This window comes from Pipistrellus hanaki (assembly GCF_964339955.1).
Source record: "Pipistrellus hanaki genome assembly, chromosome: 5".
In the NCBI taxonomy this organism is placed as follows: Eukaryota; Metazoa; Chordata; class Mammalia; order Chiroptera; family Vespertilionidae; genus Pipistrellus; species Pipistrellus hanaki.
Genome location: NC_140507.1, coordinates 29,081,185 through 29,096,843, shown reverse-complemented (window position 1 = coordinate 29,096,843; position 15,659 = coordinate 29,081,185). Strand labels below are relative to the sequence as shown.

The window sequence follows — 15,659 nt, the reverse complement described above, 5'->3', positions numbered from 1 at the left end:
TCACAAAAGCAAACATGGACTGGGATAAATAACAGAAACACAATTAAATTAATTGATCAAATTTTGATACTGCATAGTTAAATTTTTTCAGTCTTTTCTATCTTCAGTTTTATTTTACTCAAAACATTCTTATCAAAGTCAGATCTTTCTGATAGAAATCTTATAGTTTAAATATTGTAAATTTTTAATTATAATTGACATACAATATTATGTTAGTTTCAAGTATACAAATAGTGATTAGATATTTATATTCTTTGTGAAGTGATCAATATGATTAATTCTAATAAGCATTCGCCTCCACACAGTTGTTACAATATTACTGACTGTGTTGTCTACACTGCATTCTCTATCCTCCTGACAATTTGTACTTTTTAGTCCCTTCACCTTTTCCCCCTCATACTTCTACCCTCCTCACATACGGCAACCATCAAACAGAAACATAGGAGTCTGTTTCTGGTTTGTTTTGTTTTTTTTAATTCCACGTATAAGTGAAATCATACAGTATTTGTCTTTCTCTGTCTTATTTCACTTAGCACAATAATCTCTAGGTCCATCCATATTGTTGCAAATGGCAAGATTTTATTCTTTTTTTAAAAATGCCTGAGTAACATTTGATGGTATACACACACACACACACACACACACTCTCTCTCTCTCACACTCTCACACATCATCATCATCATCATCATCATCATCATCATCATCTTTATCCATTTATCTTTTTGATGGATACCTAGAATTTTTCCATATCTTGGTTACTTTAAAAATGTTGCAGAGAACATAGTGGCCCATATATCTTTTTTAATTAGTGTTTTGGATTTCTTTGGATAAATACCCAGAAGTGGAATTTCTGGGTCATATGGTAATTCTATTTTTAATTTTTTGAGGTATCACCATGCTGTTTTCCCTACTGTCTGCACCAATTTACAATCCCACCAATAGTATATGAGGGTTTCTTTTTCTCCACATCCTCACCAATACTTGTTTTTTGTTGTCTTCATGATAATAGCTAAATCTTAAAATTTATTGATCAGGTTTTGATCATATACAATATCATTGATAATAGGTTTTGTAGTTTTTCACTTTTTTGAAGTTTTCTATATTAGGAAAATCTATAACACATTTTGTCATGTACAATTTTAGCCATTGCCAGTTATATTTTATCTTGCTTATATTCTATTAGTAAAAGTTTTTATGAGTTGGGCAAAGTGAGATAGCCTTTCTTAGCTAGTCATTGGGGAATGGGAACAATTTCCTTGCCAATTCCAGTGGCAGACATTGGCAGCACAAAATACCACCACAAAAAGGAATTTCACAACTTCATTGCATTCATTAACACAAATTATGAGAAAATTTTATGCTCCTAACTTTTTTGAAAAAATAAATAAATTTTATTGATCTTTTTACAGAGAGGAAGGGAGAGGGCGAGAGTAAGAAACATCGATCAGCTCCTCCTGCACACCCCCAACCGGGCATGTGCTGGCAACCAAGGTACATGCCCTTGACCAGAACTGAACCTGGGACCCCTCAGTCCGCAGGCCAACGCTCTATCCACTGAGCCAAACTGGTTTTGGCACTCCTAACTTTTTAGATTCATATTAATCATGAAGATTCTACTATATATCAGTATTCAACGATAACAAAAGTATTTTTTTTTGCTATGTAACTTTATACTCTGCTTCAGAAACAAAACTTGATTTCCTCAGCTTTCAGGAGACTATGGTTAAATGAGAAAAGTGGTATATTTTCCCATACAAAGCCACTTTACAATCACTTTCAATACACATATCATGAAAAGTACCTAACCATTTTCTACCAACATTTACTTTTAAAATTGGGATTTATACTACAGATCTATACATCTCACACACCAGTACACACAGAAGTTGACTTTGACCTCTCTGTGGGTCATCATGCTCCATTTTGTCTGCTGAGAGCGCACTTGAAAGGAGAAGGAACAGTTCAAGAGTCAGAGTTTAGCAATATCCTGTGATAATTAGGGAGAGAGGATAGAAGATAGGGTGACTTGCTTACCTAACACCCACTTCATGATGAGCATTTCTGTCCAGGAGAATTGGGTGGTTTTCACTCTGAAGATCTGCTTTGGGTAGTCTGTGAAGGTTTCGTTGGGCAGGGTTTTGACACCTTCAAAGCGGTCTGATGCATTCACAACTAACAATCCCAGGAAGATTGTGAAAGAAACTGCATGGGCTACAAATTTCATGAAAGGACTCCTTAGGGTTCGTCCTAGCTGGGAACAAAACACATATAAGACATGTTAAACTGGATACTCTAGGTGAGCTCACGTCTCTCTCTTTAAAACACTGCTTTTGCCAAATGTTGAATTGGGTCTTTGAACAGAAACTGCTTACTGAACTCAGGTAATATTTGCTCTTGCGTTTTTGTGTGAGATGAGGTTTGGCCAAATCTAGTTCATACTGAATTCAATTTTTCTTATTCAGAGAATTTAGTGTGAAAGTAGAAAGGAATGGAACACATTCACTGCCATCATGTTATACTTTGACGGCACAGCTCCCATGCACATGGATGTGAATTTTATGCCCTTTAAATCTGGGAAAAAGTAATGTGTGTGAATAGCATTCAGGGTTTAAAAAAACAAACACAGAGAAGTATTTAGATATATGCTGTTGCTCTTTTGTCCATTTTCTTGACTTTCATGTTTAGATGGTTTTCTGGTAAATTTATTTAAAGTGTACATTTCTTCTAGGTACTGCTTTAGCTGTGTTTCTGTAAAATTTTGACTGTAGCCTTTTCTTTGATATTCAGTTATTAAAGATTTTATAAATTCCTTTTTTCATTTAAAAATATTTTATTAATTTTTTATAGAGAAAGGAAGGGAGAGGGATAGAGAGTTAGAAACATCGGTGAGAGAGAAGCATCAATCTGCTGCCTCCTGCACATCCCCTACTGGGGATGTGCCCGCAACCAAGGTACATGCCCTTGACTGGAATCGAACCTGGGACCTTTCAGTTCACAGGCTGACTCTCTATCCACTGAGCCAAATTGGTCAGGGCTTTTTATTTCATTTTTAATTCTGAGGTTTTTTTAGTTGCCAGACATACAAGGCTGTTTTCTGCTTTAAAAATTCTAATTTTATTGCAGCATGTTCACAGATCATAGCTGCTATGATATTACACTGAGATTTTCCTTGTGGCCTAGCCCATGTTTAACTTGTGCAATTGTTCCATGTGAGCCTGAAATGATCCAAAAGATGCCCTGCTAAGGAGCAAATGTTGGTCACATCTTTATTCCTTGCAGGCCATCCAAAGGCCACTTAGTTGTCTGAGGACTAAACTGGGGATAGAACAGAGAATCTTTTCTGACCTCCATCAATGACTCACTTGATTCTCTTCCAGGCCACTGCCATCACCCTCATCTAAGTACCAAGTCTTACCTAGCACCCAAGTGTACTGACTGATAAGACAAGATCAAAGAGGGAATCCTTTTCTGAAGCTCAGTTCCTTTTCAGGGCAGATGTTCCCTTCTAGCCAGTGACTGGTTAATTGAGGTCCACATCCTGCCTCATTCAGGAGTCCTAGAGTGAGGTAGAGTGTTGGTTTGGTAGCAGATCAACTACAGGGTTTCTCCAAGTAAAATTTTCCTTATTATGACTGCTCAACACAATATTTATAAATCAGATGGCTTGATAATGTGCGTAAATATGGTAATCATCTACTTTCATTATGCTAGTTACTTGTGTAACATGATTTATTAAGATTCTCATGTCATAGAACCTACCTATTTACCTATTGAAAAATTTTATAAAGGTAGTTTTTATCTTTTTTTAAAAAACTGCATTTCAAGTCCAGACATTGGGAAGCCCTGCTTGTGCTAGAGAACACTTGTTTGGATTCACCTGCATCACAGCTTGGCATATGGCACCAGAATAACCTCAAAAACGGAAAAAGATGACTGGAAAATCACTGGGTCCACAAACATCTGAGAAATGGCTTTTCTTTGTAATTTTAATGGTGGATTATTTTTGGTCATAAGAAAATGTGCTAAATGCAGAATGCAGAGATTAATATGAAGACAAATATTTCACATAAATTCAGTAAAACATGAAATTAAATCAAATATCATTTTGATTTATATGATTTCAAGTAGCAAGTTTGAAATTTTCAATATTTTAGGTGACTGTTGACAGACATATAAGACTGTTTTCTTAAAAAGACACTGGGACACTAGATGTATCCAGGAGACATCCTTAAGTAGTCAACACATTGCTGCTTGTCACTGTGTCCTTGCTGCTGTAGTGGTGAGAGGCAAGAGAAGATGGAGAATGACTGCAGGGTGGAGAGTGGGTTGTGGGGAGAGGGAAGGTTGATGAGAGGATAAGGGACATCCACTCGTGTGTATCCCAGCAAGGCCCCAGAAATATCAGAAAAAAGATAGAAATTATAGAGGTAGATATAGCTCTAAAAGGATTGATGGCTAAGTTCCATCCATCCTTTACAGTGGTTTCTTAATATATATATATATATATATATATATATATATATATATATATATATATATATAATTTATTTTTATTTTTTTATTTTTTATTTATTTATTTTTTTCAGAGAGGAAGGAGAGGGAGAGATAAAAACATCAATGATGAGAGAGAATCATTGATTGGCTGCCTCTCACATGCCCCACACTGGGGCTAGAGCCTGCAACCCGGGCATGTGCCTTGAGAGGGAATTGAACTGTGACTTCCTGGTTCATAGGTCGATGCTCAATCACTGAGCCATGCCAGTTGGACTACCAGTGGTTTCTATGTAGCATCTCTAGTAACTTCCTGGGTGAGGAGGTGGGGATGAATATCTTTCCATCTTCTCACCTGGGTGACTTACCTGATTGCAGGAATATGCATGCAGCAGTACCTAAGCTAGCCTTGAGATTCCCTGGGAGAACAGGTTTGAGGAACTTAATGTTGTCTTTGTTACTTTCTTTGATTGTTATTTTCTTACAGAAGTTGCATCTGTAAAATTATTATACTACCCTGTTTCCCGGAAAATAAGACAGTGTCTTATATTAATTTTTGCTCCCAAAGGTGCGCTAGGTCTTATTTTTAGGGAATGTCTTATTTTTCCACGAAGAAGAATATGGTACACATTTATTGTTAAATGAAAATAAAGGAAATTTATTACCTGTATACGGTACGGTAGTACGGTAGTTGTCAACACAAACCAGACAAACTGTGAATCCTACAGTATCAAGAATTTACTCATTTATTCAATGACAATCATGTCATCATCTTCTGGAACATCATCATAACAATCCAATTCTTGAATTTCCTGGTGAATTTCTTGCGACTCCATTTCTTTCAGAATCAGTGGACCAAATCTCTCATGTTTAGCCTGGGGGGGGGGGCTTATTTTCGGGGGGATGCCTTATATTTCACTGAGAAGGAAACCTGTAAGTAGGACTTATTTTCGGAGGATGTCTTATTTTCGGGGAAACACGGTATATCTACAGCCAACCGTAATAAAAAACCCTGAGAAGGCCTGCTATGATTTGGAAGATTATCTTGTGCTCAGTTTCTACTTTATCTAGGCTGTAAGGAAGAAAAGTGAGGTTAGGCATTGATGCTCCTTTCCTATTACCTTTTGGGTTTGAATGTGTCTTTTTACTGGTAAAACTGTGATAAAGGTCAGATGAGATCAAATTATTTCAATAGTTTTCTTTCTTTTTTGTGTGTGACATTTCTTATCTCTCAAAGGTAATTTTTGAAGCAAATTATATTTAGGAAAACCTCCTTCTTTCACAAGGCCCAGGTGATCCAAAAGAAAGGAGAAAGGCCAATGAATATATGCCAACGGCTCTGAGCTGGGAATCACTAAAGCTGGGTCAGGCAACAGCATAGGTGTCAAAAGAAATGGCAAAGCTTTGGGAGATGTAGTTTTGCCTGCTCTCTGTGGAGTGCAGAACTCATTAGTCTAACACATGAGCTCAGCAGCTCTGTCATTTACTTGGACCATACCAGCTAAGAGCTTACCAGGAAATCCAAGCTTGTAATAGCCAAGTCTGGCTCACCCCAAACTTTCTGGGCACTATTCTTTTACTTTGGGAAGTGTATGAATGTGAGGATGGCTAACTAAGTAGCACTCCTGAATGAACTGCATTTAAGAGCCCTCAGCGTTCGGCACCTGCTTCTACTGGTATGCTCATGTCTGTGTTCCATGGCACCTGGCTCTTCACCCTAACCCCAAGTGTATGCACCTAACAGGCCTGGTGGCCATATGCCTATAGAAAAGGCCAGGACTGCAGTGAAGCACACACAGAGTGTTTCCAGCATATCTCCCCAGTCTGTGACATCAAGAATCCCTCTCACCAAGTGTCACCCTCACTCATCACCAGGTGCCAATGGCCTCAAGTAAGGGCTCAGTGTACAAGTTGGAAAGCTGAATGTAGAAAAACTTTAGATCAAGTATTTAAAAAAAATATATTCAAGGCTGGAATGGTTCTCACATGTTAGAGAGATCCCAGTTAAATTAGTGGCAGTTTCTTTAGAACACTCCCTCCAAAAATGTTATTCAAAATGTCTAACCTAGGGCTCAGTGATCTTCCTATCTTTGGGATGGGGAATGTTCCCTAGGAGTTTATAACCAGGGTCCTCTTACATTACTATGTGAATCCGCCTGTCATCCTGGGGGCTGAAGAGGTGCTGAGTAACAGTGGGACTTCAAAGGATTGGGCTTCCAGAAAAAGAAAAGGAAGGAGTAGTAGATTTTTATTCCTCTTCTTTATTTAGCCTGGCCACCATGGCTCTGTGAACCAGGAGGTCATGCCTAGGTTGTTGGCTTGATTCCCAGTGTGGGGCATGCAGGAGGCAGTCAATCAGTGATTCTCTCTCATCACTGATGTGTTTGTTTTTTTAAAAAAAATCTTTCTCTCCCTCTCCTTTCCTCTCTGAAATCAATAAAATAAGGTCAGTTAGTCAGCAGCTAAGATGTTTGCATTCAGCATTGAAGGTTGTAATGCTGCTGATGTAACTGGGTGCGGTTGGGAAGAAGGTTGGTATGGATGTGGGCATGTGTGTGAGTGGGCATGTGTGCAGTGGAGAAGTAAGGTCGGGTTTCTGAAGCCAGAGAGCCTGGGTTTAAATCACAGCTCCATAGTTTTTGGCAAGTTACTTAATCTCTTTGTGTCTCAGTTTCTTCATCTGTAAAATTGGGGATGAAATAGTACTTAATGCACAAGGTTGACATAAGGAATGAATTATTTTAAATTGTGCAAAGCAGAACAGTTACTGGCACACAGGAAGCATTTGGGACGTGGCACAGGAAGGCCTGAGGCAGTTTCCCTAAGGGGAAACTTAAACTTGACCGACTCTTGAGAAATTTATATGCTAAGGGTTCACAAAAGGAGACTTATGTATTTACATCACAAGCCTTTTTGGGGGCACTATCTATGTACAACATGTTTCTGAATACTGGAGGTGATGGAAATGAAACAGGCTATATGAGTTGGTCCTTTCCTTCAAAGTTGTTGGTTTGCCAGTCAGAAGAGACAGGTTGAACACTATGGTAGGAAATAGATGAAGAGAAGGGGAGAGTGTTGCAGGTGTCATACTGGGCTGGGTATGGAAGTGATCAGTCTTCTGGCACTCTTAAATCCTATCCCACAGGGTAATGGTGATGGACTCTCCTTTTGGATTTGCGGACAGAAGCTTTTGTAACAAAGAAGCAAAACTCGTATTTCCTGGCACAAATTTCCTCTCTGTGGCAATGCTTCAAAAATTGCATTATGATTTTTTTTAACCCAGTGTAGCTTTGGTAGAGACAAATGAGGGAGACACAGAGGCCTTTGGAGGCACTGTCCTCCCATGGTTGGCCCTGGACCACATGTTTCAAACTATTTTAGATTTGGCAAAGCAGGGATCTTCAAAAGCTATAGAATCACCCATGACTTCCTGACTAGATTTAAAACAATTTTTTACTGTTGAAAATATTATAGATGTACTCCCTTTTCCCCACCCTTGACCCCAACACCTGGTTTCCACCCCACCCCAGGCCTTCATCACCCTATTGTTTGTGTTCATGGGCAATGCATATATGCATATAAGTTATTTGGTTAATCTCTTGCCATCTCCCCCCCAACCCCCTCACACCACCACTAGATGTTTTTGTTTAGGATAGGGCTGAGGATTGGGGGCAACAACTAACACTTTCATCTTTCTGCAAGCAAGAGTAACGTGGCAGTAAGCATTGATAGATCACACTCTGCAAAGACATCACGTGGGAGTCTACAGTTGTTTACAGTTCTCCCTGCCTGGGTCCTGGGACTAATTTATAAAGACAACGGAACAGTGACAGGTAACAAAGAAAGCCAGCTTCCCCTCTTGTACTTTTATAATTAGGACTTATGTGGTTCTTCAGCACTCTCATGATGCTGACTTCTGTCCAAGTATAACTGCCATAGAGACACTGAGCCCTTGAAGATGGCTGTTATTATTTCAGTTGTCAGATTTTAACAGGTAAAGAACCTAAAATATGAATCAGAAGGGAATAGCAAAGGATGGGAAGTAGCCTAATCAGTTATCAAAGCCCTTTGGCATTGGGGGCCTTGTTGAGAGCTCTCTGGGAAAAGAGTTGAGAGCATCCATGTGAATAAGAACCCACTGGCCCCTCAGGGGCTGCCTGAACTCACCTATGTTGGTTTTATAATGAGAAATGATTTTTAAAAATCACTGATCTGTTTATTGACCCTGACAAACCTCTCCAGTGCTCCAGATCTGTAGTTACCGTGTGTACACATTGGTGACTTAGTCACCCTCTTCAACCACCAGATCAGTAAGCTGAACTCCTGTTGAAACCTTTAATCTTATTATCTTATTTAACTGTCTTTTTTAGAGACCCTCAGAAACTTATGTAAAAGAATTGACAGCCTTGGGAATTCAATTGGAAATAAATGATGAAGCGATTTTGGCAGGCCAATCAAGTAATTTTGGTGTCTCTAGATAATGATAGCAACTATTAGGAAGTAAATATGCCATTAAGTTGGAAGCAGAAATCTCAATATTTATTAGACATTGATAGACAGTAACTGGTTGATGAGGTTCAGCAGTGAGATTTTATGAATACATAATTTCTTTGAGGAAGGTGTAATAATAGATTATTAGAACATGGACTTGCTGGAATGACAGCTGGCTTTTTCATAGAATTACTAGACAAATACAAAGGCAGTGGCCACTTGAGAGGAGGAATTCTAGGATATGAACAGTTATCCATTGTGCCACTCCTCTTGGGAGGACATTGTATTCCGACAGCAGGAACCTTTAAAGAGAGCAGGTTTCTTCACTTTCGAAATCCCCAGTGATATAATCTCTCTGCCAAACTTGAACATATCTTTCTAAATGTGAAAGGAAAGACTTAACATATAGTGACTATTTTATCTCTCCTTTGGCTGCATCGGAGCAAGTTTAAAAAGCTGTTTACTGAGGGACTCTTCCCTTGGAATAAGCATTGCTATAAAAAGTATCTCATACAAAAAAATAAAAATTAAAAAAAATTATCTCATGCCATACATAGGCTAGGACTTGTCACTCAGCTGTGGACACACCCTCCACTGCATTGATCTCTGACTTGGAGCCCAGAAGGTGCACAGACACTATAATGGCTTAATGACCACTTTATCTTGAGTGGAAGTTCCAGGAGTACCAAATATCAATCAAACATGCATCACACAGAGAGGAAGCCACAACCATGGGGCCAAACCTTCTGGCAAGCATTTCTTCTAGAATGTTTCAGAAGACTGCTATACCTTGGACCCCTATGTTCCATGGTAACATCAGTCTCTTAGAGTTACTGAGCTACAAGAAACGCCAAAATCCCCACATTTAGCATGATTTTGGCTAAGGTTCTTCTTAGTCCTAGAAACTTAACCATTGGCGTATAATTTCTTTGTAAATATTTCCTCGGGCAGGCAGAGGCAAACCAATTTGATGGTGTTGGCTAGTCCTAGTTTCCTAGAAGCGGTCACATTTAGTTTTACAGTAAAAGTGATGTTTTCAGTGTTTTCTCCACAAAGTGGTTGTTATTTTAATGACTGAATGTCCTAGAATAAGTTTGGGGCTCAGAGAGTGTGGAGACAAGAATCCCCATCCATTTAGACTCTGGGCAAAGGCAATAATAATTTGTAGAACAGACCAGATAATACCAATATGGAAACCTGTGCCTAAAATCAATGACCAGCTCTAATCCAGCTTTGAATCTTACTCATTTTTTTTTCACTCACTGCTTTTTCAGCTCATAATGAAGGACAGAAAAAATTGCCTTTGCCTACATATATATGATTTGGGATATTCAGATTTAGAAATCCATGTCATGGAAGACTTACATAGGAATAAAAACCTGAATGGTGATAGTTGAACACCATAGATATTCAGTATGAAAACTTTTATTCATTCATTCATTTATTATTTTAAATATATTTTTATTGATTTCAGAGAGAAAGGGAGAAGGAGAGATAGAAACTTCAATGATCAATAGAGAACATTGATCAATTGCCTCCTATGTGCCCCCCCATTGGGGATCTAGCCTAAAACCCTGGCTTGTGCTCTTGACCAGAATTGAACCCGGGACCCTTCAGTCCATAGGCCAATGCTCTATCCACTAAACCAAACCAGCTATGGTAGGATTTTTATTTTTAATGCCATTCTGCAGAGGAAGGATTTTGAGTCCTAACCCTTCTCTGTGACACACCTCTAATCTAAGGCAGTCAGTAAAATGCCTGCCTGCTTAAGTGGCCTTATCAGCAGCCCTTAAGTCTTAGACCCACCATCCAGGCATGAGTTCCCTCATGGTGGAGTTGACAAGAGGATCATTCACTGATGACACTTTTATTAACTGCATTAGCTGATCATATTTGCTGTGGAACTAATCTCCCTGTAGTCATATTTCTTCTACTGAATGTTGATTACTTAAGCTTAAGTCCTTTTTAAAAATATATCACTAGGTACATGCAGCTTTGGAACCTTTAATGACCATTTTAACTCATGACATTTATTTGAAAAATTTTTGCATGGTTCAGTTTTAAATGCGCTGACTCTTGTCTAAAGCCGGAGTAGCTGCTGGTGCTTTCTGTGACTGTGGATCAAATGAATGGGCTGTAGGGATGACGGCTTGTGTGTGTGGCAGCTTGAGACCTGCAGGTTCTACTATTTTTGTTACCATTGGTCACTATATACTTCTCCTTCCTTGTGAGAAAAGAACACAGTTTTGTACCTTTTAAACTCTTCTCTTTCCTTTGTCTTTTTCCTTTTTGTGACCTAATTAACTGTCTGTGGGGGCCAGACCCAATCAAGGAAACTGGGAAGAAGTGGGCATGTATCTGTAGTGCTCCCACAGGAGCTGTATTTGACTCTCAGTTAACTAGAGTTAACTAGTTATTTCTCTTTTCTGAACCTACTTCATTAAGTGTATGCGTCCTAATGTAATTGAGGGAGTGAAATGAGATTTTCCATGAAAAGGGCTTATGTAGCAAAGGGAAAATGTTCAATAAGTATTGGCTATTCCTCTTATTATAATTATAACTAGAAACCTGTTGCATGAAGATTCATGCAATAGGCCTTCCTTCCCCTGGCTGCTGGCACCCAGGACCCAGGCCTTCCCTCTGGCCGCCTTCTGCCTTCAGTGTTTGCTCCCACCTGAGCACAGCTCCTGTAGCTCCGCTCCCCCCTCATAGCAGGCTTCCCACCACTTCGAGCCTGTGCGTGCAAATTAACACATCTTTGCTGGGTTAATTTGCATATCCATTCCTGATTGGCTGATGGACATTGCGGAGGTATGGCCATTTGCATATTTCTCTTTTATTAGTGTAGACTAGAAGCAATGATCCACAAAGATTCGTGCTAGAATGGGCTTTCCTTTTCCTGGCTGCTGGCACTGACTTTCCACTCTGGCCCAGTCCCTTTCTATTCAAATGCTGGAGCAGCCTTTTTTTGCACCAGCCCCGCCTTCCCACGCTGCCCAGAGGTCCTGAGAGACTGGGATGGGATAGAATGCCTGCGTTGTTGCCATGGTGATGACGCAAGTGTTCCGCTTACCCCTGCCACTTGGTGCCTGTGTATGCAAATTAACCACCATCTTTATTGGGCTGATTTGAATACTCCTGATTGGCTGGTGGTGTAGCGGTGGTATGGTCAATTTACATGTTTGTCTATTATTAGGTAAGATTATTACTGTGGGTTTGGAGGACATATTTAGAAGAGGAAAAGTGACTTTTTCCCTTCTCTGATCTGTTATTGATCAGATTATCTCACATGTTTAAAATTTCCCATTTAATCACTCCTCTTTCCTAAAAAAAAGATGGTTGAAAGAAAACAGATCTTAACATTCCCTCTAATGTGATTTTCTACTTTTGCTAGGTATTTCAGATCTATTTTCTTTAAATGTGAAAAGTGATCAGCTGCTTATTTGAACAAAGGGACTTCAGTCTTGCTAAGTAGAGAGAGAAGAAATAACCGCGAAGACATGCACCTTAAGCAATTTGTACCTTGCTGCACGGAGCAATCCAATAGGCTATGGCGAGAAAAGGGAGGCCTAGGGAGACTCCAAAGACAGCCAGGAATTTCACAGCAATAGACTGTTGACGTAAGCCTGATAGATTTTCATACCACATGGTAAGCAATTGCTGCTGACAGTTAGGATGAGCAACAAACTGTAAAAACAAAACAAAAACAAAAAACAAAATGCAAACAGGAAATGACATCAGTAGCACTTGAACAGTATACAACTTATGAGTAGCTTGGGGCTGAAATGTTCTACCTGGGGGTTTGCCTGTATGTTAGAGCAGGAGCATCTGGGTCAGGTACCTGCTGGGTCCTTCTAATTCAGGGATGCTGGGGGTCTTTGTACAGTGGCCAGAGCCCTCACAGGACTGGCTGCATCAGTGCTTGGCAAAGTGGGGGCTCAGAGAAGTCTCAGACAAAGAAAATGACAGCCTGCTTCTAGGTAAATGATTATCTCCAATCCAGGGAGACTTATCTCTGGGCAGAGTTCATCTGGGAGTCAACATGAAAGAATGGATGGAGCATGAATGGGGTTTTGGAGTCCACATGGGTTTCAGTTTTATTTTACCATTTACTAGCCTCATGACATTGGTTTATCTACTTAACCTCTCTGAAACTCCGTATTGTCATCTGTAAAACAGTCTGTCATAATGTCTTATAGAATTAAATGAGATATTATAGAAAGCTTCCTCTCTCTATTGCTATGTAGTTTAAAAAAAAAAGTACTACTGGCAGTGTTTCCGGAGGACTTGTTGATACTCCTCAGTATTTCCCCACTGAATTTCAGTGGTGTTTGGCTTGGGTTAGTGGACTCTTTGTGGTATGCTGGAGCACTGACACATTGTATCCCCATTCAGTAGCTTCTAAAACCATCTCCCTCTCTTGGAATTGTCCAGGTTGCATGACTAACCTCTTGTGGCCATTTTGTATTGTTGATCTCAGCCCTCTGGATAAAGCTTATTGGACTAGGGGTAGAGCCTTGACTTATACTGGGCCCATCAGGTTTTCTCACCAGGGTATTGGAAACTATGATTGAAAGAGAAGGCAGTCTCTATTTACAGGGGTGTTAACATGTAACCTTGGAAGATCTGGGCAGACATTTTCCACTGTGTGGACTAAATAGCAAAACACGCCAGTTTAAAAGGGGGAAAGAATTAAGTGAAGAAAGAGGCTCAGATAGTGTCTGACCCTCTTGAACCCAGCTCCACTCTGGTCACGTGGTCCATGAGACACTCCTGGATTCACCCTTTTTCTGCTTGATCCAGCAAATTGACTGGTTTATTCATGCAACCACACATATATTTGATGTACTTGGTCAATTGTTGGTTGATTCTGAGTCCTGACTCGTGGAAACTAGTAATATGCAATATTTAAGTATTTTGTGAGAACACAGTTTACATTTGATAAAATTATACTCATTTGCTTATTTTTTTTGTGTGACGGGAGAAAGCCATTATGTGCTTTGGTAACCCTGCTCCTTAGCCCTACTAAAGGAGCTGGGATCCATAGACTGGAGTAGGTAGACTGGGCATTTTTCAAAGGGGTTGAGTTTCCATCTGATTACCCTGTAGTATAAACATGCTGGTTTTCATCTCATTTGCATCTTTGGGTTTTAAGGGGATATGTACAATAATTCCTGGGAAACATTCCCTTTCATTATAAGAACAATATAAATAAAGCAATTTAAAAAATTTCTCAATGCAGATGGCAACACATTCTTGTTTCTGGTTTCTGGGAACTCATGGCAGTAGCCAAGTGACCTGTGAGGTCACTATCAAAGGTATTTGGATCTGAAATGTCTCTTAATAATACTATACACCGAGTGGCCAGATTATTATGATCTCTGAATGCATAATAATCTGGCCATTCAGTGTATGTGGATGGAGATATATATTTTATATTAGAGGCCCGGTGCATGAATTCGTGCATGGGTGGGGTCCAGCCAGCCTGGCCAGGGGGGAGGGGACATGGGCGGTTGGCCAGCCTGCCTGCTGGTAGAACTCCTATTTGAGGGGACAGTTTTCATATTAGCCTTTTATTACATAGGATATAACTGAGTAGCCAGATTATTATGTGTTCAGAGATCATAATAATCTGACCACTCAGTGTAATTCAAACATCAGTAGCTTTATACATAGTAACCCCATAGCAATGATTCTCCTTGATCCAGGTAGGAACACCAGGCCAGCAGACGATATGCTTTTCTGTGTCCTTTCACAGAAAAGTGGAGCAAGCAAGACAATCATATGAATGTTTAGGTAATTCTGAGAGCCTGGTCACAACACAGGTACCATAGAAGGATGGTGAGTGTGGGGGTGTAGTCAGTTTTGTTTTCAATAGCCAGCCTTCTCTGCAATGGCCTTGTTCTGGAGAAGTGGACAGTCTGATTAGACAGTGGGACATATGCCCATGAAATAGCGGAAGACCATGTGGATGTGGAATGGCTCTCTGCACTTAGCTGCTCTGGCAGGACTCCAGTACTAATCCCCCCATTGGCCTCTTTGTGTCTGTGAGAATTCATCCTTGCTGCTTCTGCTGCCTCTTGCAAACAACTCAGCATGACCAATTGGGCAGCAGAGCTGGAGGGGAGGACACAGTGGAAACCATTCCCATTTGCTCTTGTCTGCCTTGGAGGAAGATGGTGGTCCCTACTAAAACAAGTGGGTTCTCTAAGGAGTCTATCCTCCTCTGATGAGATCTTTGTTAATTTCCACAGCTAAATTTTTCCCTCCATAATGAAACAACTTTGCTCCAAATATACTATTTATTTGTTTACAGACTTTATACTCTAATGCTCCCAGAAAGCTGACAGTAGCAGATAGCTAGCTGAAGTCCAAATTACTTATTTTTATATGGGCACTTTTCTGTGTTTGTGGCAGGTCTCCAAAGACAACTTCATGACATAGAATTCAATGTGTATCAAAGGATTTTTTGTACTGTGCTTTTGAAGCACAGAGAAATATCACCACTGACCCAAGGAAGATGAGAGTAACATGAGACATACCATCATGGTACAAAGAACATCATAACCAAAAGGGCACTCAGCCACAGAACAAATGCAGGAAGAACTCCTGGAGGTCAGGTTGAGGCAGGGGCATGATTTTCAAAAGCAGGGTCAGAGAGGAACAGATGGGAAAAA

At 39.9% G+C, this 15,659-nt stretch overlaps 1 protein-coding gene across 1 annotated transcript in view; it reads right to left on the bottom strand.

The window, feature by feature from the left end:
* Nucleotides 1-15,659, bottom strand: part of TRPC7 (transient receptor potential cation channel subfamily C member 7) — a 110,866-nt gene that overhangs the window by 37,949 nt on the left and 57,258 nt on the right. Inside the window, exons 4-5 of the mRNA XM_084884528.1 lie at nucleotides 12,505-12,669; nucleotides 2,035-2,251 (exon numbers count right to left, since the gene is read on the bottom strand). Coding sequence (XP_084740654.1) covers nucleotides 2,035-2,251; nucleotides 12,505-12,669 — 382 coding nt within the window. The remainder of the gene's footprint in view (nucleotides 1-2,034; nucleotides 2,252-12,504; nucleotides 12,670-15,659) is intronic.